We start from the raw sequence: 22,322 nt of genomic DNA on the forward strand, positions 1-22,322 counted from the left end.
CAATATCAAAGCTCAAGATCAGTTTTAGTGGAGCACACTTGCGTTTTATATTTTATAATATATATTTATCCAATATTTCGTCCAAAAATTCTTTACAAATTTCTTAGAACTTACAGTTAAATGTATAGTAGAAATTATTCAAAAAATTCTTACTTTCATCATTTCATCGATGATTTGTTTTCTTTTTCTTTTGTTTTTCTTTTATCATGATCATCAATATGACAATGGTATGTATGCGTGTGTGTGTATGTTCGTTTGTGTGTGTGTGTGTACTTATAAATGCGTGTTGATGGATTATACGAATATACGTGTGAAAGAGAAAACGCCAGCATCAAAATTCAGTTGCAACCAAACACATCGAAACAGTTTCCTCAACTTTTGGTGGGTGTCGGTTTGGAGGTGGTGTTGTTTGTTGTTGTTGTTGTTCTTGGTGGTGGTAGTGGTGGTCAATGTATGTGTGTGTTGCTGTGTGTGTTGGTGTTTCCGTATATTCTGTCGATTTGTATGTATTTGATTTGTTTTTTGTTTTTCTTGAATATATGCTCATGTAATCTTGGATTAGGGATATGAAATTCGTACAAAAATGATTAAAATATGTAAATGTTAAAAATGTATTTTGCTTTTTTTTGCTCTCGTGTTTATCATTTAATTGTTGGTTTTTTTACGTTGCGTTGTTTTCTTATTTGTTTTTATCGTTTTTTTTTCTTGTTTTTTTTTTTTTGTTTTTTTGTTTTTAATAATATGTAATATATATAATAATTATTAGTATTATTCGCATGTCACGGGCAGGTCCTGTGTTGTAACATCTGCCGCGGCGTTCTTCTCCTTTAGATCCTTAGCGATATCCTAAAATAAAACATGCGAAAAACAAACAAAACGTAAATTAATTTACATTTCAGACGACTTTCAAATTTAAACGAAAAAAAAAATGATATTAAGCACGGGAGGAGAGAATAAGAGAACACAGAGCGATAGATAAGCAACTTAGAGCACAACAACAACAATTAAAGATAAAATGGCAATGACCTTTGCCAACGTAACAAATATAAAAAAAACAACAATGATACAAAAAAAATTAAAGAATGAAGAATGCGAATTATGTAAATTTTAATTCAATGGAGTTTTTTTTCTTTCTTTTTTTTAACAGAGTACAGTTGTATAGTCAGCGGCCAAACAGAGTTGTTAGAGCAGCTGTGCGTGTATATGTGTGTATGTATGTGTGTATGTGTGTGTGTGTTTATGTTTGTATTTGTGTGACGAGTGCAAGAATTAGAATGGGTAAAAGTTAGGCGTCAGTTTGGTTTTGTTGTTAATATACAAATGCAGGCGACGAGCTCAAGTAGTAGTAGTACATTAGATGCTGGGACAGTTTCGCGTTGTTTTATTTTTTAGTAGCATTCCATTTGATTTACATTCACATAAGAGATAAGAGATCATGCAGTTAGTCAACAGTAAAACAAGGGAACCAGCCAATTAACATTACGATTAACGTTAACAGAATATTGAAGCCGAGCGAGACACACACAGACGGGACGACCAACCATTTACGTTTAACATTTACGGTAACATAACAGACTACCAACTGCTGCAACCCATAACACAACAGAGTTGCACTGCTTTGTTCTCGTTCGTTACGATACGATACAAAAATTAAAAATAAAAAAAAACAAACAATCAAACTGATGCACATACGAGAAAAGCACAGAAAGAGAGCGAAGAGGAGCAGGAGATGGAAAACAGCGATAGAGAGGTGGAGCCCAACGCAGGATTGTTTGATAAATGGAAGTTATATATTTTTTATGGCGCATTATTTATTTTTTTTTCTTTGTGGTGGATTTTTGTCGAGTGAGGCGAGCAAGCGAGCGACGAGTGTTAAAAATTCGTTACGAATGTGTGTCTATGGGAAAGTGTGGTGAAGTAGAGTTGAGAGCGAATCGATTGGTATTCACCTCGTGATGAACAGCAGCTGCTTCTTCAATGTCCGCAATTGCGCCCAGCTTTGTTATGCTGCTATCGCTGCTGTTGATAATGTTATCGTTATCGATATTGATATCCATTTGCTGCACAACAGCTGGTGCATCATCAACAACTGTGATGACTTTCTCATCGTTCCCTCTTGAGCTGTGCTCATCTTCAGCTTCGAGAATGATATCCGTTATAAGGTCCTTCTTCTGGACAAGCATCTCGGGCTCGTCGATAATTTTCTCCACCATGCTGATCACCTCTGGTTCAATTTTATTATCGTTGTTATCGATATCATCATCGACATCGGTTATAATTCTATCGACTGCGCTTGAAACCTGCTGTTCCTCAACTAAATCATCTTCAATTGTGGGCAACACTTGCTTATCCTGCTCCGTTACAATATCTGCCGCCTGCTCGGTAATTTCCTCAACAATGGCCTGCGCCTGATGCTCAATATCGGTCAACAATAGATCTGTTGGTGGTGGTGTGGCTGTTTCTGCTGCAATCTCCTCCTGCTTTTGCTCATCCTGAACAAACTTAGCATCGTCGTTGTTGTCTTCATCATCGTTGTCTGTAGTTAATGCAAATGCCGAAACACGCGAGGGTGGTGGGGACTTGGGCAGTGGTGGCGGTTGACTGGACTCAACACAAGGCACAACCACATCAACATCATCAGCTGCTTCAACAACGGAAACTGGGTCGATTTGTGAGTGAGTAGTTTCGGATACGGATTTAAGTTCTGATTCGATTTCTAGACGGGGCACAGGGGAGGAGGATACAGCCGCAATCAAAACCGTTTCCGGTTCGACTTCATCAACGGACTCAGTGGTTTCAGTCTGAGGTGCAATTACAACAAAACTTTCGGACTCAGAGATCTCGCTAACTGCCGCAATAATGGCAGCAACCACTTGTTCTTCTTCTTCCTTGGCGGCATTGGCGTTGACGAGCCCTTCTTCTTCTTGCTGCGCTTGGACAGTAGTGTTGGGAAGTTGGACGGAATTGTCGGTGGTTGTGGTATTGGTTGTGGTGTTGGTTGTGGTATTGGCTGTGTTAGGTATTGTGTTATTTTGGATTGTGGTTTGGGTCTGAACTAACTCTGCGGCTGCAATTGTCTCGGTCTCAGTGGTTGTGGTTGTTGTTGTTTTTTCAGTTGTTGTGATTGTGGTGTTGTTGTTCTCTGTAGCTGTTGTTGTTGTGGTACTCGTATTTACAGTATTGTTGTTGTTGTTGTTTGTGGTGGTGGTGTCTATTTGTTTTACCTCGATTTGCGACTTGTTCTTAATTTGCTCGGCCTCGGACTCGACAGCGACGACAACAGGTGTGGTGGTGGCAGTAGTCTCCTCGTTCTTCTCACCAACTCCATTTGTGCCGTTCTGATGATGTGGCTCATCAACATTGTTGGTGGTTGTTGCTGCTGGTGGTGCCGCCTCTGGCTCAGTTGGGGATTCGGCCAAACCATTCTTCTCGCCATTGGTCAACAACACAGGCTCAGCAGCAGCGCCATGACCATTGGTAACAACTTCAGTGGTGGTGTCGGGCTCCTGCACCACAGCAGCACTCAATGACTCAACAATAGCTGGTGGCTCAACATTCGTCTTCGATTCGTTGGTGGTGGTGGCGCTGCTGCTTGTGCTAGTCGCTGTGATTGTCTCCGGCTTGGTTGCCTCCTCCATAACGTTAACTGTTGGCGCTGCTGACTTCTGCTCATCACCATTCACTTGTTGTTGTTGCTCCTGTTGTTGCTTTTCCTGTTCGCTGGCTGCTCCATTTTCGGTGGGTTTCGATTCAACATTGGCTGTCGCATCGGCAACTGCTTTATCCGCGGTTTGCTGCAAAGATTAAATTGGACATTTAATTGGAGGCAGGCACAAATACAATATTAGATTGCCAGCTTTACCTCAGCTTTGTCCGCGTTAGATGCTGCTGCTGCAGTTGCTCCTCCTTCGGCTGCTGCTCCCTCTGCTGCTGGCTGCTCCGCTTCGCCATTCGTTGACGCCGCTGCTACTGCTGCTGCTGCTGTTGGGGAGGCTGGCTCCTCGGCCTTCGCTGGCTTCTGTTTGTCCTTTTTGCCAAACGAGATGCTGCGGAATGACCATTTCTTTTTCACCTTATCCTTCTTGGACTTGGACTTGATGCTCTCATCGGCCAACGGTGAGATCTCCTCGGCGCCACTGCCCTCTTTGGGCGAGCCAGTTGCTGTTGCTGCCTCATCCTTTGCAGCAGTCTCAACAACAGCAGCCGCTGCATCACCATCAGCACCCTTTGGTGACGACGACGCCGCTGCAGCCGCTTCGGCAGCACTCTTCTCGGTGGTTAGATCTTTGTCATTCTCCGAGTTCTCTTCGCCCTTCTGCAAAAGCAAAAACATAAATTGATGTCACATTGAATTTACTCCCCTTTGTTGCAATTTACCTCGCCGCCAGCAGCAGCTGCTGACGCTGCATCCTCGCTCTTTTCCTTTGGCGTCGATGCATCGCCGTTTAATGCGGGCGGCGCTTGATCGACATCGACATCAATTTTCTCGACTTTGCCGGCGACTTCGTCGCCCTCGCCAACCTTCTTCGGATCGGTGGTGATATCAATTGAACGCTTGCTCTGTGCTTTACCCATTTTTGCTGGTCCTCCTCTTTTTTATTTGTATATATATATATTTTTTTTTTTTTGTTAATTGCTAATTGGTTCTGCTATATCTGGTTCTGCAAAAGCAAATAAAATGCGGGTTTCGGATGGTTTGTAAATAATTGCAAATTAATTGTTTCTCCTCTTCTTACGTTTCTATATATTTACTTGATACTATATGTTATGCTCGGGTATACATTTAAACGATTGCCTGTGGTGTGCACATGTTTTATTGAGTATCGTGAAATGGCAGCAACGCACTTTTCTAAAGTGAACTTGCCATTTTATTTATACATTTGACATTTTACTGCACGCCAACTTCTTCTACTAAAACAACAATAAAAATGACAACAACAAAAACAACAACACCAACAACATTTGCAATTTATACAACATCGCAATAGAAATTTGTAGTCGGCAGTGTGTGTTCTGTGATAAGGCAGGCATTGCGTTTTAGAGATCAGCAGCATGTAGCAAAAATATACATGTACTATATACGCATTACTGTGGTGATAAGATTCACATATATTTAGCGCCTAGTGTATTTGTATTTGTCGATCTGTCAATGTCAGGAAAATGTTTGGACACACAGAAAAAAATCATATTTTCCCATTTCTTTGTTTGGAAAGAAAACCAGTCGATGTCAGAGACTATCACAGTTAGATTTTAAATACGGAATATAAATTCTTGTACATCTCATACACATCATGTATTTTTATACAAATCGATTTCTGATAGCAATACAAACTACAATTTAAAAGATACATCATCTCTTTTTCGGTTACACATTAAATTGATCATCTAAATTTTTATCAACATTGAAATACAGAAGAACATTTTATATGTATATTTATCAAATTATACAGCAGAAAGAACAAGCATTTTCTGCATACATAAAAATAACATACACAAAAGAAAAAACACACACACAGTGATTAAAAGAAGTAAACGCGACTTTTGATAATTAAAAGTCTTAGATTCAGGGCATCTTTAAATCGTGCTCTCTCTTTGTTTATTTGCATTTATTTAATTATTTTGTGTGATGTTGCCAGAACTCAATCAGTAATCAGAGTTAACTTGTCTGCGCCTAACAACCACATACATGTGTATGTATGTATGTGAATGTGTGTGTGAATGGATGAGCAGGCGGCAACTCATTAAATTGCTCGTTAAGAAAGCAATTTATTTGGCTTTGAATGAAGAACGCAAAGTGTGACTGAATAAACATTTCAAATTGCAACAATCAACTATGAAAGTGGGGAAAAACACGAGTGGAAAGGCGAAAAGAATCAAATGTGTTTTTCAGAATCAAGTTGACTGATTTAAAGTTGCCATATTTAAAGTAAAATTCAAATATTGATATATAATCATGCATTGTCAGAGTGTACAGCAAATGCAGGCAACTCTATTTATTGCCGGCGTTTAATAAAAAAAAAAAGGCAGTGTAAACAGCAGCTTATCAGGCATAGCCATAACAAGACAAGAAATATATATTAAATAAATGAATAATGCTAAAGGTAGGCGGCAATTGTGAAATGGTTTTAGCTGCGTCAAGTGAATCATCAAATTTAGGAAATTTGTACGAAGCAACAAATGACACACACACATAGAGAGAGAGAGAGAGAGAGAGAGAGAGAGAGAGGGAGATGAAAGACGGGCGAGGCACTAAACCGCTCCCATCCCCTCCAGGCTGTTAGTCGTCTTCTTGTTGCTACTACTATGCGTCACTTTGAAAATCGAATTACTCGACGCGACTCGGTAAATGAAACAGAAACCGTACCAAATAAATTTAAATAACAGCAGGGAATAGGCAGGAGAGAGGGGGGAGGAGGTGAGAGTATCGGGCGCAGAAAATTAAAAAGCGAAAAGTTTCGTCTTATTTAGGGGTGGCTAAGAACAACAACAAACATCCAATTTACACACAGAGGAGCGGCCAAAGCGGACCTCATTTGAAAAAGCTGTCGCAAAGCCAGCATTTGTGTGAATGTAATATATTATGTACACATATATATGTTTGTGTATGTGCAATCTTTGCATGCATTTTTCGCGGTCTGAGAACAGCTGCGATATAACAGCTGTTTGCATTGTTTCCAAGCCAATGAGCGACTTTTTTTTTTTTTTTTTTTAATTGTGAACCTTCAAGCTTAACTACTCAAATTGAAAAAAATACCAATTTCATTTCATATAAATACACTATGCTAACACCAATATCAATAATATGAATAAATCAAAATACAGGCAACAAATGTTGCATCATTCTGCATTTAAAAATACCCCTAAAATTTCACAAGTCATATAAATATTTCATATTTTCTTAATTTTAAGTTTAAAATTAAATCTAATTTTTAATTTAATCTATTTCTTACCTTATGTGATTTATTTATTTCTTTTCATTTCATATAAATATTCTAAATAGTTAACACCAATACCAATCCATGCAACAAATATTACATTTTTTTGCATTCCCAAAAATCTTATGAATGACTGATAAATATGTCTTATTTTTTTATTAACCAACTAATATTAAATTTATTATTTGTAATTTAATCTAATTTGTACTTTTTGTATTTTTTAAGTAAATAAATAAATAATCGAATGCAAAGTTCGTCTTATAAAGTGTTCACTGTATTTACACGATACACGTGTATCCATAAAAATTGTGTTATTAAACACGAACGAAAACGAAACGTGAAAACATCACGTTTCAACAAAGTTTCTCAACCGATTCAAACGTTCAATGAACCCCCCAAAAAAAAAAAATCAAATTCACCAAACACCTCAAAAAGAAAATAATAAACCAACGATGGCAGCAACAAAGCGAATGCCGCCCGCCTCTGCTTACATTATTTTGGATCAGCCAGCCACAAGATTAATCGAACTAAATCTAAAGCAAATTTGTCGACAAGAGGCAAAAAAAATACAAAGAACAAAAAAAACAATGTACAAGAAACAAGAACAACAAATAGAAAGTGAGGTGTCCAGCAATTAATTTGATCTCGTCGAATTTCAAATGTGAAATATCCAGTGATTTTTTGTATGGACAAACTGAAATTTGGACTGACTGACTGTATGCAGAATGAATGTATGCTTGATGAGTAATCGCAAAAATATGCCGACACACACACACAAGTGAACACAGGTGTAGCCGACGTAATACAACCCTTACTAAAATAGACAGCACAATAACCAACTGTGCGCGCACAGAGAAAAAGAAAGAGAAGAGAACAACAATAAAAAGCGCAAGTAAAATTGCGGTATGACGCATCAGGCGAGGCAAAAAGGACAAGCAAACAAGGACAGCAGCAGAGGGTTGCCGCCGGCCGGCATTTAATTTCTATTACAACTACTATGACGTTTACTACTACCAAATACTACTACTACTACTACTACACTTACGCAACTCGCACGTACAGCAACAACAAAAATTACGACGACGACGACGGTCATTGCCCGTCGTTGCCATGGCAACGAGCAGTCGACGCTAACGCTAACGCTGACGTCGCTGCGTCACAGCAGCAATATTTGGAGGGGGCGGCGTGTGAAAATATTTGAGCGCCACTGGGGCCCACATACATACATACAAACGACAACAGGCGATGCATTAAAATTGTGACAACGTTGCCAGACCGACGACGGCAGAAATTGCATGTCAAAGCTTTTACAGGAGATTAGCATTAGCAAGAGTTTTACAACATTCACACATAAGTAACATTTGCATCAGTCAGTCAGCTTGACTGACGAAAATTGATTGTTCTATTAAAATTACATTTTTTGGGGGCTTTTATTAGTTAAATTTAATTTAAACTTGACCTTTGATACACACACATACACTTACAATAGAAATGCCACTGGTCACTTCTCTCACGCCTCTTTGCTTTTAAAGCCGCGCCTTTGTGCCGCACTCAGTAAAAGAAAATTTATAAACGAAGGGAGGACAAAGGAACGCAGCAATGAGGAGGGGGAGGGGAGAGTGGCGGTCTCTGTCGTCTATAAATAAAAGCGCATTTATCAACAATGGAAACATGTTCGAAATGCAACAACAGCTCCACACAAAGAGCGAGCAACGTATGCATGTGTGTATGTGTACGTGTGCATATGGGGTGTGTATGTGTGTGTTCAATTGTCTGCTCTCTATCAATTTTGACACTTTAAGCTGCTGTTGCTGCTGCGGCTGCGCTTTCAATTTGACGCCTGCTTCTATTACTCCACTCCTCTCACTCTCTTTCTCACTCTCTATCTCTCTCTTTGTCTTCCCTTTTGCTTTTTCACTGGAAGATCCAAGCGCTATGAGAGTGCAGACGATACGTAAATTAAATTGATTGTGCTGGAATGCGTACAGCACAACACTGGAGCCGGGGCCGGCCGGCCAACTGGACAAACATTAATTTCATGTCATGTTATACACATATATATATATATATATATAGATTCCAGTTGGAAGTTGCATTGTTGTACAAATAAATTGTGTAGGGCCATTTATAATAGAGTAGCATTTATAGCACTGAGATATTGCTAAGTGCACGCGCACTCAAAAGCCGCGCGAAGTAGACGTAATTGAACTTTTATAAACTAATCAAACGAACGCCCACAGACTCAAGTCTCAGTCGCCGTCTCAGACTCCCTTCTTTTTTATTCGAATTTTGTTCATTCCACTGCACACGCACTTGACAGCCGACAGACACACTCACACACACACATACAATGCATCTCAGCTCATTTCTTTCAATTTCTTCAATCAGCCGCCAGGCGGCGACAGTCGCAAAATGTGCAAATAAATGCCGAGTATAATAATAAGTAAAGCTGGGAGAGAGAGCGAGAGAGTGAACAATAAAATATGTTGATACACATGTTGACACACACACACTTATACACACAAACATACAAGTGCAGGCAATGCATATTTGCATATTTGTCACATTGTTTGCTATTTGAGACACACACACACACACATAAACTGCTGCTGCAGATAAGCCACGCCTAAATATAACACACAACAAAACCCAATCAGTAATCAATTTCATATGTAATAAATATGCACACACACAAGCACATATAAAGTGCACTTAAATGCATTACACACATATACACACTCACGGACACGCTCAAACAGCAATTGTCAAATGGGAAATATATGGCAACATTTTTTTTTTTTGTGGCCCACGCAGCCAAAGGAATTGAGGGAAGAGAGCACTTTTCAAAATTGTCTGTGCAAAAAGCAAACAGCAACGAGAAAGAGAAGAACAAGAAGAAGAGCAGCAGTCAGTTTCAGGGAATGTCTCAAGTAACCGGATATAATTGGTTGGCGCTGTGTTGTTGTTGTTGTTGCTGTTGTAGTCTTATGAGTTGAGCGACAATATGAAAAGGATACGTAAAATGAGTGCCATAATTAGTTACGAGCTGGAAATACAAATGTATTGAAGTATTTGAGTATGTAAAATGAAGAAAACTGTTTTCAATTATCATTTCCGGTCAGTAGTTGTAGTTGTTTTCGACAAACGGATCTTTCTTTCTTTCTATGGCATTCTTCACAATTATTGTTATAGAGTACTCAACGAACATAGCCCAAAATATAAGCAGATATTCATATATTCATTGACATAACGGTACCTTCAACGTCGTCATCGTCGATATCTGAATGAACCCCCGCAGCAGCAAATGATAAACAGTTTATATACATAAATATATTTATATATATATATATAAGTAGTGTATGTGTTATAAAAAAAAATAAAATACATAAATAGAGAGAGAGGAAGTGTCTTTAGTAGGCGACGCATTCACAATTGATAAATGCGAATGAGGCACAAAGCAACTTGGCTATCAATTGCATTGAATGGGGTAATTCTAAATTAATTTTTATGTGTGTATTTTTTTTTTAAAGAATTATGTCTGATTCACAGTTTTTCAACTTAACAATAGAAATACGGCGTTTTTCCTTATATTTTTCTTCTGAATCTATGTATATATGATATACATATATATAAGTTGGGCGCTACGTGATTTGGTGTATAAAAATAAATGTATGATGTGTTTGTGTTCAAGTCGAGATATCTGTGTTACTGCAGTCAACAACATATCAAAATGATAAGCGCAAAAGAAAGCAGCGATCTGCGCAAACATTAAAAATACTTTTTTTACGGGCTTAACCAAGTAGATAAACACAACTAGCAGATTGTAGAGAATCTTAATTTTTTTTTAAGAAATTAAAGTCATTATCAATTTATATGCATAGTTTTGAGCACGTGAAAAGATTTTGCGTTGTTTTTTTTTTGGTTCTTTTTTTTTTGTTAAAAGCGAAGCATATAAATTTTTAATATATGCATAAATAAATGGGAGAATAGCCACTTAAAGCTAGCTTTTACTTTTATGGTCGGTTATTTTAGTTTAACAAGGTCTACAATAATCAACTAACAGCAAAAAAAAAAAGAAAATGTTATTTGCGATCCCCGATTTTAAGGCCAAAAAGAAAAGCAGCTATTAAATGGCGGCACTCGAACAACAATAAGAAACACTCGTAAAACAAAAAATCACAAAATCTGAGTCTGCGCAGCTGGAAGAGGAGACAGCTAGCTAGCTAGCTTTCCAACGCGAGCCAGATTAAACCAGCCCACTCATTCCACATACACACACACACAAACAAACACATTTACAACTATGTAAGTGTGGCCAGAAAACTTGAAAAAGCAGTCGCAAAATATTGTCGAAGGATGCGGATGCAAGTAGAAAGCGTAGCTGGCAAAAAAAAAAAATATATATATATATATATTTAAAAAAAAGTGGGCTGCAACCGTTGCGCTGGCTTAACCGGTTGGGCGCTTTGCCATTCTTGTTCTCTGCCTCCTCCTCCTCTACTATGTTGTGGTTGTTCTTTGGTTTTTGCGGCTAATTAAAACACAAGAGCTATGCATGCATTAGTAGTAGTAATTTAATGAAAAGTAGTAGTAATAAAGGTAGTGATAGTAGTAGTAGTAGCAGAAACAAAGACAAATGCCAATTAGTCAGCAACGAACCAAAGCGGGAATTGAAATTGAGTTGTGAGTTGTCATCAAGTGGCAAGTGGCGCGCGCGCGAACGCCTCGCTTATGCAGTCTGATTAGAAATTCAAAGCGCTACGTCCGGATTTATACGCCGGACCACTTTGGTATTGGTATTGTTGTAAACGGCATTTTAATACAAGCCACATAAATAATTCATAAGACGACAATTGGCAAAGAAAACAAAAATTGACGCACGCTTTCTGTTCTGTTCTTGCTGCTGCTGCTAAGACACATTACAAATGTTTGCATTATTTCCGGTACTTACTTTACTCTTGTGTCTCCGCTGCGCGGGTGGTCACACTGAACAATATTTTGTAGAAATGTCAAAAGCGTGCTAACGCTAATTTTTAGGTGACGAAGAAGAGGCACTTTCACTAATCACAACGCACAAAATGCACTGCAGGAGTAGTAGTAAGTATAACTAACTAGTTAGCTACTCGATTTGTAAAGTTAATAGTCGTCGCACAAAAACAAATCTATCGCACACACAACAAAACCGTTCAAGTCAAACAACAAACGGCGACTGCGACGATCACAGCGACGACGACAACTGAAGAAAAACAGAAGTAGAAGCAGAAGCAACAACAGAAAAGAACAAACGCAAAAAGAAACTTCTACTTCAGCGCTTGGCAGCACTGCAAGCAGAGCAGCGCAGCAAGCAGCGCAGTGCAGAGCTAGAAGCAGGCAGAAAAACAAAGAGAGAAAGGCCGGAAGCGTCAGCAGCAGCGTCAACAGCTGAAATGCGGGCAGAGGCAACAACAATATTGCATTGCATTGAGTGACCATCAGTAGCAGCAGCAGCTATCAATAAAAGCGATAGTGATATTATTATTGTTGTTGTTATAACTTCTTGTTGCTGCCGCATGCAATGCGTAAGGAGTCAATAACAAAACTAATGAGCCTTGACGGTGGCAACGATACATTTACATATACAAACACACACATACACGTGCATACATATGCAGGGGCCTTCTTTATTGCTTCATTTTGCCATTCATGCTTCACACAATGACCCCACATGGCAGCAAGCGGGCGCTGCGCAGCCAGCAGAGTAGCAGTAACAACTTTAAATAAACAATGACAAAGAGGAGTGAAAGGGATGGATAGCAAGAAGAGAGCGAAATTCTTGATGACTTTTTTTGTGCTGCTATTGACTTGAGTTGAATTCTGTCTCGTTAATTGCACAAGCTTAAGCTGATTATTGTATTCTTGCACTTATCATTTAATTAAAATTGAATTTTGTTGACGACAATTATCGATCAATGCATCAAAAATGTTGTGTATGAAATAAATTTATCACAGCTTGCAAATGTCAGCCAAAGTGTTGACATGACTCGTCAGTGTCACCCCTCTCTCCGGCTCCCCCTCACAAACGCACTGGAACATGTGTATAAAAGATGTTGCTTGAGCAGAACAGCCGCCATTGCCATTTCTACGCTTGTGTGCGTATGTGTGTGTTGCGGTTTGTTGCTTTGAATATATATGTATGTATGTGTATACTCGTATTTTTTTCTCCACAAAGGCAGCACATTTTCTTGCCACTCCAACAAACCGGCAACCGCTAAAAAAAATCAATCCTAACCACTTGAAATTCGACTAACAAGTACTTGCATACTTTACACACACACACACATACATAGGTATATTTGTTTATTTATAGCAATCGGTGGCGCGCATTTCATATTGTTATTAATGCTAATTCAACAAAAAACAGCAGCAACATCTCATATAAAAAAAAAAAATAAATATGCCACATTTAAAAATATTCGTAGGCCAAACAAGAAATCAATCCGCAACAATAACAAACAAAGCAGGCAGCAGCAGCAGTTGAGAGAAGCAGATGAGACGAGTAACAAGAAGAAGAAATGAAAGAGAAATGGACGGACTTCTTCACAGGCCGGCCGGTCGGTCGCTGCTCGCTACCCAGATAAGAACGAACGACGATGTTGCCTGATCGGCATAAATTGCGTTCTTTGAGAAAATCATTTTTGTTTTGTTATTGTTGTCGTCCGTCTCGCGATTGCAAGGGAAATAATGGCGATGTAACAAACTGATTGCTAACGTATTTCCTCCTTTCCTACATTTTCTATTGATCACTAACAGTGGTTGAAATTGACATTATTTAAAACATAATTTATACTTCTAAAAAATAATTTATTTTTGTAAAATATTTTTATTATTTAATTTTGTAATGTTTTTTTCTTTTTAATAATTAATCAATGTTGAAATAGAATGCAAAATTTGTAATTTGTATTGTTTAAATTTCTTAAGTGGATTATTGTGATTAAATCGCAGCTGTAGCATATTCAACTTACAAATAAATTCAAAATACACTTGAACTTGACAGCTGGAATATTGAAAAATTAATAGATTTTTTCTGGCAAAATATACGAAAAAATTGTTTTATAATAGAAACTGTTTTTCAGTGATATTTTATATTTTTAGCTTAGGTTTTTCTAATGCAAACCACAAATTGCACTTGGCGTAAAGCACGTAACGGTATCGCAAGCATTTTGCCACACACAGACTTGGGGCTGTAACCGCAGTCACAACAACAACAATAACAATTTTATACCAATAAACAATAACAAACGTTTGCCAAGACTGCGCCCCCTTCCTCAAATGCATTCAATATGAAACTTGAAACGACTTCAAATGCATGCAACCCCGAAAAGCTGAGCTCTAAACTGCAATTCAGATTATGGCAAAAGCGAATAATAATTTATGGGAAAGGACAAAATAAGAAATATTCTATGAAAATCAAATACGAAAATATAAATTATGCATTTTTTATTCCAAATTTGAGTGTTTTTAAATATCTAAATGCAGACTGCACACCATTCACCAGTGTTTCCGACGTACTTGCTGCATACATACATATATATATTTATATATAAATATATATGTATGTATATATGTACATACACAGGCACAGGCACGTAAGCGACGGCGACGCCAGTTAGGGCGGTGGCTGGTCTGGCAGCAGGCTGTGCTGTGGTGCGCCAGGCGGCTAACTACTCTCATCATATACTTTGTTGTTGTAGCCTTCACTTCCAACTAGCTATAAAAATTGCGACGCAATATTTTTTTTTTTTTTATAGCAAAAGTGGTTTTCTCTCTCTTCGCAACGATCCTCAGGCAGCTACCAACACTTGGCTTACGAGTAAAAGTAAAAGCCGCCCACAGGAAAGAGAGAGAGAGATAGAGAGAGAAAAGTAAATACGCACACATATTGTGTTGAGTATTAAAGAAGGATATTTTTAGCAAACAAGTTCAAACGTGCTGGCAAGTGTAATCAGGCGTAGAATGCTCAAACACAAAGACAAGACGACAACAACGACAACGACAATGAAAAATAAGTCAAGTCAGGCATCTGAAACGACGACGAACAAGGCAACAGCAGCAACAGACAACAACGTACACTCACACACACACACACGCATATACATATGAGTGTGTATGTCTGTGTATGTGTGTACGCACTCACAAAAGAAGAGGCAAGTCAGGCAAGCAAGGAGCGTACGAGTGACAGCACAAAGCATAAAAAAGGATAAATGAAGCACGCAAGGGAAGAATGTTGATAAGCAAGCGTAGAGCACAAGACAGAGAGTGAGAGAGAGTTAGCTAGATGGGCAGACAGCAGGAGAGATACATAGAGAGAGAGAGAGAGAGAGAGCGAGGGAGAGAGCCGAACGGATACAAAGCCAGCCACCGGCAGCGACGCCGGCAGCGGCGACATAGTGGCAACGCCAACGCAATTGCAGGCGGCACACCCAAAATTTGAGAAAAGGCTGCAAAGAACGCAAAAAAAAACTACGAACAGCAACAGCCCAAAAGCAGCACTAACGAAAAGCCGGCTATGCATTTATTTTTTGTTCAATATTCGTGTTAAAGCTGCTCAAATTCTCTGTCAACGCGCCCAGCCCACACACACACATACACATGTACACATATAGACACGCATACACTAACAATAGTATGGCGTCCTTTTTGAATTCTGTATGCTTGAAGCGCTGTCTGTCTGCGGCACTAGAAATACTTGAATAAATAATTATTTCAGCACTCGTTGTAATTATTATATTTTAAAGTCATAATTCACAAAAGTCTCGTCCTACACTCGCATTCACACACTATTAAAACATGTACAAAGCGTTATACAGAATTTCAACAGCAACACTAACACACACACAAACAGACACGCACACAAAGGCACTCAGACAGCTTGGCTTGGTTTTTCAAATTTTGTGTTTGCCATTTTTTTTCTTCTTTGGTTGCGTTTTGAATGAAATTATGAATATTGTAATTAGCATTTACCTGTCTCGTTACGTGTATATTATTACGGACGCGCACTTTATACTTAGATTCTGTGGTTTTTTTTTTCGAATATAAACCGCAGTTCGAACTTCTTTCTTTAAACTACTTTCTGTCTCTCGTTGAGCTGTCAAACAAACCGAATGCGTTCAAGCACAGTGTATGTGTGTGAATAAATGGGCACATTTTTTTCTGCTTCATTTTCTTTCTTTGAACCCTAAGTGAATGCTGATAACTATCGATAATTTGGCAGGCTGGCTAGCGAATGAAGCGGAGCGAGTTGAACGATGTTCAATTCAAACTCAATTCACAATTTTAGCTATTTGACATAACTTAATTGACTCAAAGACCTGTTTGCTAAACATATTTAATTAAATGCAATAATATTAGCTGTGCAACTCTTTAGAGGTTTGTGGAACAAGTAATAAAATTGAAATGAATTTTCGAATTTGCGCTTAAGGATGGGGAGCAATATATCAATTGTCGAATACAGCCGATAGTATATGTAGATATCGATGGAGTTGACTATGGTGAATTGAAACTGCGTTTTTGGGATTTTCGATTAATCGGCATGTGGTCGCACACACAACAAAAAATTGACGCAAAGTCGGCGGGAAAAACTAGGAATCAATGAAATACACTTAACAATTTAAGAGTTAACGAAATAAGACTGCCAAATACAGAATTGCGATGCCGCCAAAGCCAAAGGGTACATCGCCCACCGTACGCAAACGCTACTGCGGCCTGGGCAATCATCATCTGCGTCCGCCGCTTAAAACGATCAGCGACGAAAGAATACTCCGTTTTGCCAGACACATAAATAACGAAATACGGAGGGCAACGCCGGTCTGCGGCAGCTGCTACGACACGTTGGTTAGTATCTACCACATCAAGGTGAGCCACGCGATCGATCTGCAAAAGGGCAAGAGGCGAGCGGCGGCGGCCAATACTAATTCCATTTCGGATGTGAGCAATAGTCAACAGTTGCCAACCACATCGGCCCCGCTGCATTCGTCGTCGAGTTCTGTTTCCGCTTATTCGACCACAGACACCACAGACAGCAGCAATCTGCCCTCCACTTCGACGGCGAAGCGTAAGCGACACGAGCCACAGCCAACAAATCCTGTCCAGCAATCCACCTCCTCTGACGATGATGAGCAACTTTTAAGTCTGAATGCTGTAAATGGAACCCGTTTGCCAAATGTTCAACCGATTCCCAAGCGACGACAATTTGTGAGTCTGAACAAGGATGTTATGGATATTTATTTAAACGGCACCACGGGCGGATAAATTTCCTATTTAATTTGTAGTCAAAATAGAAAAAGAAAAACATAAGTTGAACTTAATTATTAAATTAAAACATTTAGTGTTTAGTTCGTTTATCGCAAGCTCGCTTTACTCTATTTAGTTATTTAGTTAAAAGCATACTTAATTCAAGTCATTCCAATGACAATAAAACAAAGTTGAAGTCACTTTTGAAAATGATTTTTGCAAGAAAATTTAAATGAAAATAATAACTTTTAAAACAAAATGTAATTTTAGCCATTTGCAAACAACAAGCTAATATTTATATATGTATTACAATTTAAAAAAATATTAAATGAGATTTAGCAAAGAATTTCATAAAATCACATGAAATGTTCACAATTTTTAATGGTAATTCTTAAGTATGAATGTAAAACAGTAATCTTAATATTTTATAATGACCGTCAATAATTTAAATTTACCTTTTTTAAAACTATAACGATTTATTTTGTTGAATTGAGTTCATGAATAAATTAATGTACTGCATCAAAATGTTAACTTATAATTTAAGCAGTTTCGATAAGTGTTGACAAACAGCTGTTGCTGCTAAAACGCATTTATCCAACTTTTTGCATGGCCTTAGCAATTGTTTAATTTTAAAATATAACTAATTAGTGCTCTTATAGCACTTTGTGTAGTCACAATTAGACGGCGACAACAAAATATTTACAAAAATTACGTTTTTGATACCGGCTTAAAACTTAATAAAACAACGCCTTGATTAAAAAAAAACGTTTGTCGAGTGTTTTTCAGTCTAAGATAACATAACATTGTTGCTCGCTGTTGTTAACAGTCTGCAAAATGTGAAGTTAACAGACAAACGCAAAAACAGCAATTTGGCAAAAAACAAAACAAAAATATTGCAAATAAATACGAAATATTATTGTCAAAGAGGATTTTATTGCTAAATAGACGAACAAACAGCCAACTAAGATGGAAACAACAATGGAGACGTGCTTGTAGGGCCGATCGAAATTTATTTCACATACGCAGTTTCCATGATAGACACCAAAATTTGGCCAGGTGAAGAATTGTTGGCAATAACTCTTTTGGTGCATGTTGCTTAATATTGTTAATTGCAGAGCGTCATGGGCTGCATAACGAGCACCAATAAGCTAAACGAGCTGCGACAGGAGAATGTGTTCCGCGTACGTGTCGCCCACTTGCAGCCCAGTGGACCCGAGGCGCCCATCATACGCAGCGGCTACTTGGAATTAACGCCACGCGAGCTAATTTTTCTGACGCCCGGCTGCGAACCGATTGTGTGGGCACTGCAGCATCTGCGACGCTATGGCCTGAACGGGGATCTGTTCTCGTTTGAGGCGGGCAGACGTTGCATGTCCGGTCCGGGCATCTACACCTTTCGCATCCACAATGCCGAGCAACTTTATCCGATGTTCCAGCGTTACATCAACGCTGTCAATACGGATGCCTTTGCCCAGGTCGAGAGGGAACGGGAACGTGTAAATTCCACGCATTCGGTATCGGTGCTGATGGGACGCAGTGATCTCCAGCCGCACAGCAACAACTACTTGGAACCGGCACCGTTGTTGGCCCGGAATGCTCTGCAATCCTCCTCCCAGCAGCAGCAGCAGCTATCGCAGCACCAGCTGCTCCAGCAGCCAAATGATATGCTGGTGGCTGCCAGCGATTCACCTGACTCTTTGCCAAATCTGCAGCTGATGGGATCAGCGGATGCGGGCGTCGATGGCGATGTGGGCGCACTGCAATCGCCAATTACGCCAGGCGCCTACATCAGCACCAGCACAAATCTGTACTTCGATCAGCCGTTGCACCGATTGCTTCTCGAGCAGCAGAGCAGCAGCAATTCGCCGACAGATGGCACGTCCACTGGAACCAATTTGGTGGATATGCCGCCACAGGAATCGGCACCGATGATACTCAATGATGCGTTGCGTCTGTATGCCAATGTGGATCGTTTGCTTTGCGATGAGCGTTGCTATGAGAATATCAATCGTTTGGATTTGCCACTGCTGCCTCGCGATAGCTCTCAACAATCGATGGCATCCACAGCACAACAGCAACAGCAACAAACCCAACAACAATCGCAAGCACAACAACAGCAGCAGGCACAACAACAACAACCAGTGACGCCAACGAGCCTAACTGGTGTCAACTACATCGTGCTCGACTTGGATCAGCCACGCAGTCCCGCGCAGTGTTCGCCCAATGGCTTTGGCAGCGGTCAATCTTTGATTGCCGCCGCGCCCGTTACACCGGATGGGCTTAAGGCGAGCACAGATGCTACAACGGCAGCGACGATATCGACGCTGAAGCGTAGTCCCAAAGCAACAGCAACTGCCACAACGGGTGCAACAGCAACAACTGCGGCAGCGGATAAGGTCGCTGGCTACTCGACAATTGATTTTATACGCACGTACGCCTTGAACAAGTCATCGACGGCAACGGGACACGACGGCGAACTGGCGGCTGCGATGGGACAACACATGCAGGATCATCCGCACGAGGAGGGAGAGTTGCGGATAACGCGGCACAGCAAGGGTATGCGAAAGGCCTACTCAATCAGCGAGTAACGAGTAATGAATAGAACATAGATCGTCTTCTACTCGCTAATAGTTGAGTCAAGTAACGAGTAGCACAAGCAGAGGCGAGTAACGAGTTGCACAAGCAGAGGCGAGTAACGAGTTGCACAAGCAGAGGCGAGTAGCGAGTAGCAAGGGGAACATCTTTTACTCGTCAGCAAGCGTCTAAATATTGCGCAAATGAATTAAGAAACAAGTGGCATAAGCACAGGCGAGTAACGAATAGAAAATTTAGCTTCTTCTAGTCGCTAGCAAGCGCCCAACGATTGATTCAGATGAGTCAAATAACGAGTAGCATAAGCAGAGGCAAGTCACGAGTAGCAAGAGCATAGACGAGTAACGAATAATAAATTGAAAGTCTTCTACTCGCCAGCAAGCGCCTATCAATTGAGTCGAGTAACGAGTGGCATTATCAGATGCGAGAAACTAGTCATTTACTCAATAGCAAACGAACCGCTATGCGAAAGATGGGTCAAATAACGAATAGCATAAGCAGGGCCGAATAACGAGTAGAAAATAAAGCGTCTTCTACTCGTCAACAAGCGCTTAGAGTCAAGTAATGAGTAGCACAAACAGATGCGAGTAGCGAATAGAAAATAAAGCGTCTTCTACTCGTCAGCAAGCGCCTAGGGGCAAGCAACGAGTAGCACAAGCAGAAGCGAGTAACAAGTAGCAGATAGAGCGTCTTCTACTCGCCAGCAAGCTCTCAACTATTGGGCAGATGATCAAGTAACGAGTAGTTGAAGCAGCACAACGAATTTACCAAAAAAAAAAAAAAAAAAAGACGGGTTAAAGTTACGACTCGTTCTATATTTTACTATAAGGTTTATAATTGCTTGCTTGCGTCGTGGGTAACCAATTGAAGAATCAACCTCAAATTCTTTGCCCGGAACGCAATCAGGAGACCCAACAAAAAAATCCCAGTCACAAATCAGGTTGTTTCAATGCATGTACTTACATATACATAAATACATACATTTAATTGTGCACATATATATACATATATATATATATATATATATATATATATATATATTATAATATATATTATAATATTTGTATACTTAAGTATTTTTAGTGCTAGTCTCGTTTTGAAATGTTGTGCAAATCAATTTGTTGTTTCGTTTATTTATTAGTGAAAATGCAACATGAAAGGCTTTTAAATTGTACATTATGTAATTGATGTACATAATGTACTCGTTAGTAGTTAAGCACCCATATATATATATATATATATACATATATAAATATAAGAAAATCTAGTTTGTTGTTGGAATTGCCGAGCAAAATACACTTTTGTGGAGCGATTGCTTTTGTATTTGATTTGTTGGCAGCTTTCAGTAAACCGCCCGGTGTAATTTTAAGTTTTATATTGCTTTATTGTTATCCACAAATTGTTAGGAATTTGAACATACACACAAATATGCATAAATATGTACTTATTATTACTGTTAGTGTCTAAGGCAAAAAAGTGCAATAAAACTTGAAAGCAACTTTAATCAAGAGTCGTTCTTTCTGTACAAAATTGTCTTTTAAAAAGTACTGAATTATGTTGTTGTTTTTTTTTTTTACTATAATGCACTTTATTGTAAAGCATAATTATTTAATGGACTTTATATACACCTAATTGAATACTGTAAAAATTAAATTGCAATTCAATTAAATTTATTAACTGTGTTAAATTTATCTCACTCCACAGGCTCAGAGATTTGCCCATCTTTTCTTTATTTTTTTGTGTCTCAATCTTTAGCTGTCTCTTTCTCAATTTTAATTGAATTTAGTTCGTAACTTTACTTTTAAATTTAATTTAAAATTTGTTGTTATTCAAATATCTTTTATAAACTGTACCGTATTTAGGCCACCTTAAATATACATTCATTATTAGCATTAATATTATTAGCCGGAAATAAAAACAAATATATTTTAACTGATAACCTAAAATGAGACCCAAATCAACTTTAACCCATACAAACTAATTACAAACTTGGAACTCTCATTATTCGGCGTGTGCTAAAGCGAAAATCAGTTTTAAAATATTAGAAGCAGAGGACCCTATAAGGTAAATATAGTTATCATAAGGATTAATAGTCGAGTTGAACTAAAAGCGTATCCCGATCGAAGTTTATTTACTAAGGCGTGCTCCGCATTAAAATCTATTAATAAAATTAAACCAATTATTAGCAGCCTTTTTGACCTTCTAAATCTATATCAGGGCAGTTAGATGCGGTTGGCCTCTCAATCGTCGTATTATTCGAATAATAATATAATTTATATAATCATTTTTAAGAGAGACTTTCACACACATTCAAATATATGCTACAATTTTTGATAACAATCGAATTATCGACAATAAATAGACTTAAGTCCGTCCAGTGTGTACACCAATTACGGAGTGATAATACCGGTGTGTTGTATTTACCGTTTGAAACTCAAATTGAACAGAGCGACTTGAAGAAAGAACGAGCAAAACGAGAGCAGGCTGATAAGAAGACCAAGCAATAGTAAATGAAATTCAATTTAC

The 22,322-nt window shown here is 38.9% G+C and overlaps 3 protein-coding genes across 6 annotated transcripts; 2 read left to right on the forward strand and 1 right to left on the reverse strand.

Annotated features, from left to right (window-relative positions):
- Positions 1 to 21: 21 nt before the first annotated feature.
- On the reverse strand, positions 22 to 16,121 carry LOC6566406 (A-kinase anchor protein 200). Of its 4 annotated transcripts, none has more exons than XM_001992786.2 (5): positions 15,936 to 16,121; positions 4,378 to 4,661; positions 3,863 to 4,315; positions 1,950 to 3,794; positions 22 to 846 (listed from the first exon to the last, which is right to left on the reverse strand). In XM_001992786.2, exons 2-5 carry the CDS (start codon positions 4,573 to 4,575, stop codon positions 769 to 771), a joined length of 2,574 nt encoding a protein of 857 aa, XP_001992822.1. In that variant the 5' UTR covers positions 4,576 to 4,661; positions 15,936 to 16,121; the 3' UTR covers positions 22 to 768. The 4 variants fall into 4 exon arrangements, with proteins under 4 accessions (XP_001992822.1, XP_032595545.1, XP_032595547.1 ...); XM_032739654.2 differs by lacking the exon at positions 15,936 to 16,121 and adding an exon at positions 11,887 to 12,148; XM_032739656.2 differs by lacking the exon at positions 15,936 to 16,121 and adding an exon at positions 11,887 to 12,148 and having other exon boundaries at positions 696 to 846; positions 3,225 to 3,794.
- Positions 16,122 to 16,622: 501 nt separating this feature from the next.
- Positions 16,623 to 17,222, forward strand: LOC6566407. Its single transcript, XM_001992787.3, has one exon. It carries the CDS (start codon positions 16,623 to 16,625, stop codon positions 17,220 to 17,222), a length of 600 nt encoding a protein of 199 aa, XP_001992823.1.
- Positions 17,223 to 17,636: 414 nt separating this feature from the next.
- LOC6566408 (homeobox protein 5) lies at positions 17,637 to 20,794 on the forward strand. Its single transcript, XM_001992788.3, has 2 exons — positions 17,637 to 18,260; positions 18,320 to 20,794. Exon 2 carries the CDS (start codon positions 18,326 to 18,328, stop codon positions 19,790 to 19,792), a length of 1,467 nt encoding a protein of 488 aa, XP_001992824.1. The 5' UTR covers positions 17,637 to 18,260; positions 18,320 to 18,325; the 3' UTR covers positions 19,793 to 20,794.
- Positions 20,795 to 22,322: the final 1,528 nt, after the last annotated feature.

Source organism: Drosophila grimshawi, unplaced genomic scaffold (genome assembly GCF_018153295.1).
Source record: "Drosophila grimshawi isolate 15287-2541.00 unplaced genomic scaffold, ASM1815329v1 contig_1377, whole genome shotgun sequence".
NCBI classification, from domain to species: Eukaryota; Metazoa; Arthropoda; class Insecta; order Diptera; family Drosophilidae; genus Drosophila; species Drosophila grimshawi.

Coding starts and splice junctions, on each gene's coding strand:
- LOC6566407 (XM_001992787.3), top strand. CDS start 16,623: ATGCCGCCAAAGCCAAAGGGTACATCGCCCACCGTACGCAAACGCTAC.
- LOC6566406 (XM_001992786.2), bottom strand. CDS start 4,575: ATGGGTAAAGCACAGAGCAAGCGTTCAATTGATATCACCACCGATCCG. Junction 4,316..4,377: donor CAGCTGCTGCTGGCGGCGAG/GTAAATTGCAAC, acceptor TTGCTTTTGCAG/AAGGGCGAAGAGAACTCGGA. Junction 3,795..3,862: donor CTAACGCGGACAAAGCTGAG/GTAAAGCTGGCA, acceptor TAATCTTTGCAG/CAAACCGCGGATAAAGCAGT.
- LOC6566408 (XM_001992788.3), top strand. CDS start 18,326: ATGGGCTGCATAACGAGCACCAATAAGCTAAACGAGCTGCGACAGGAG.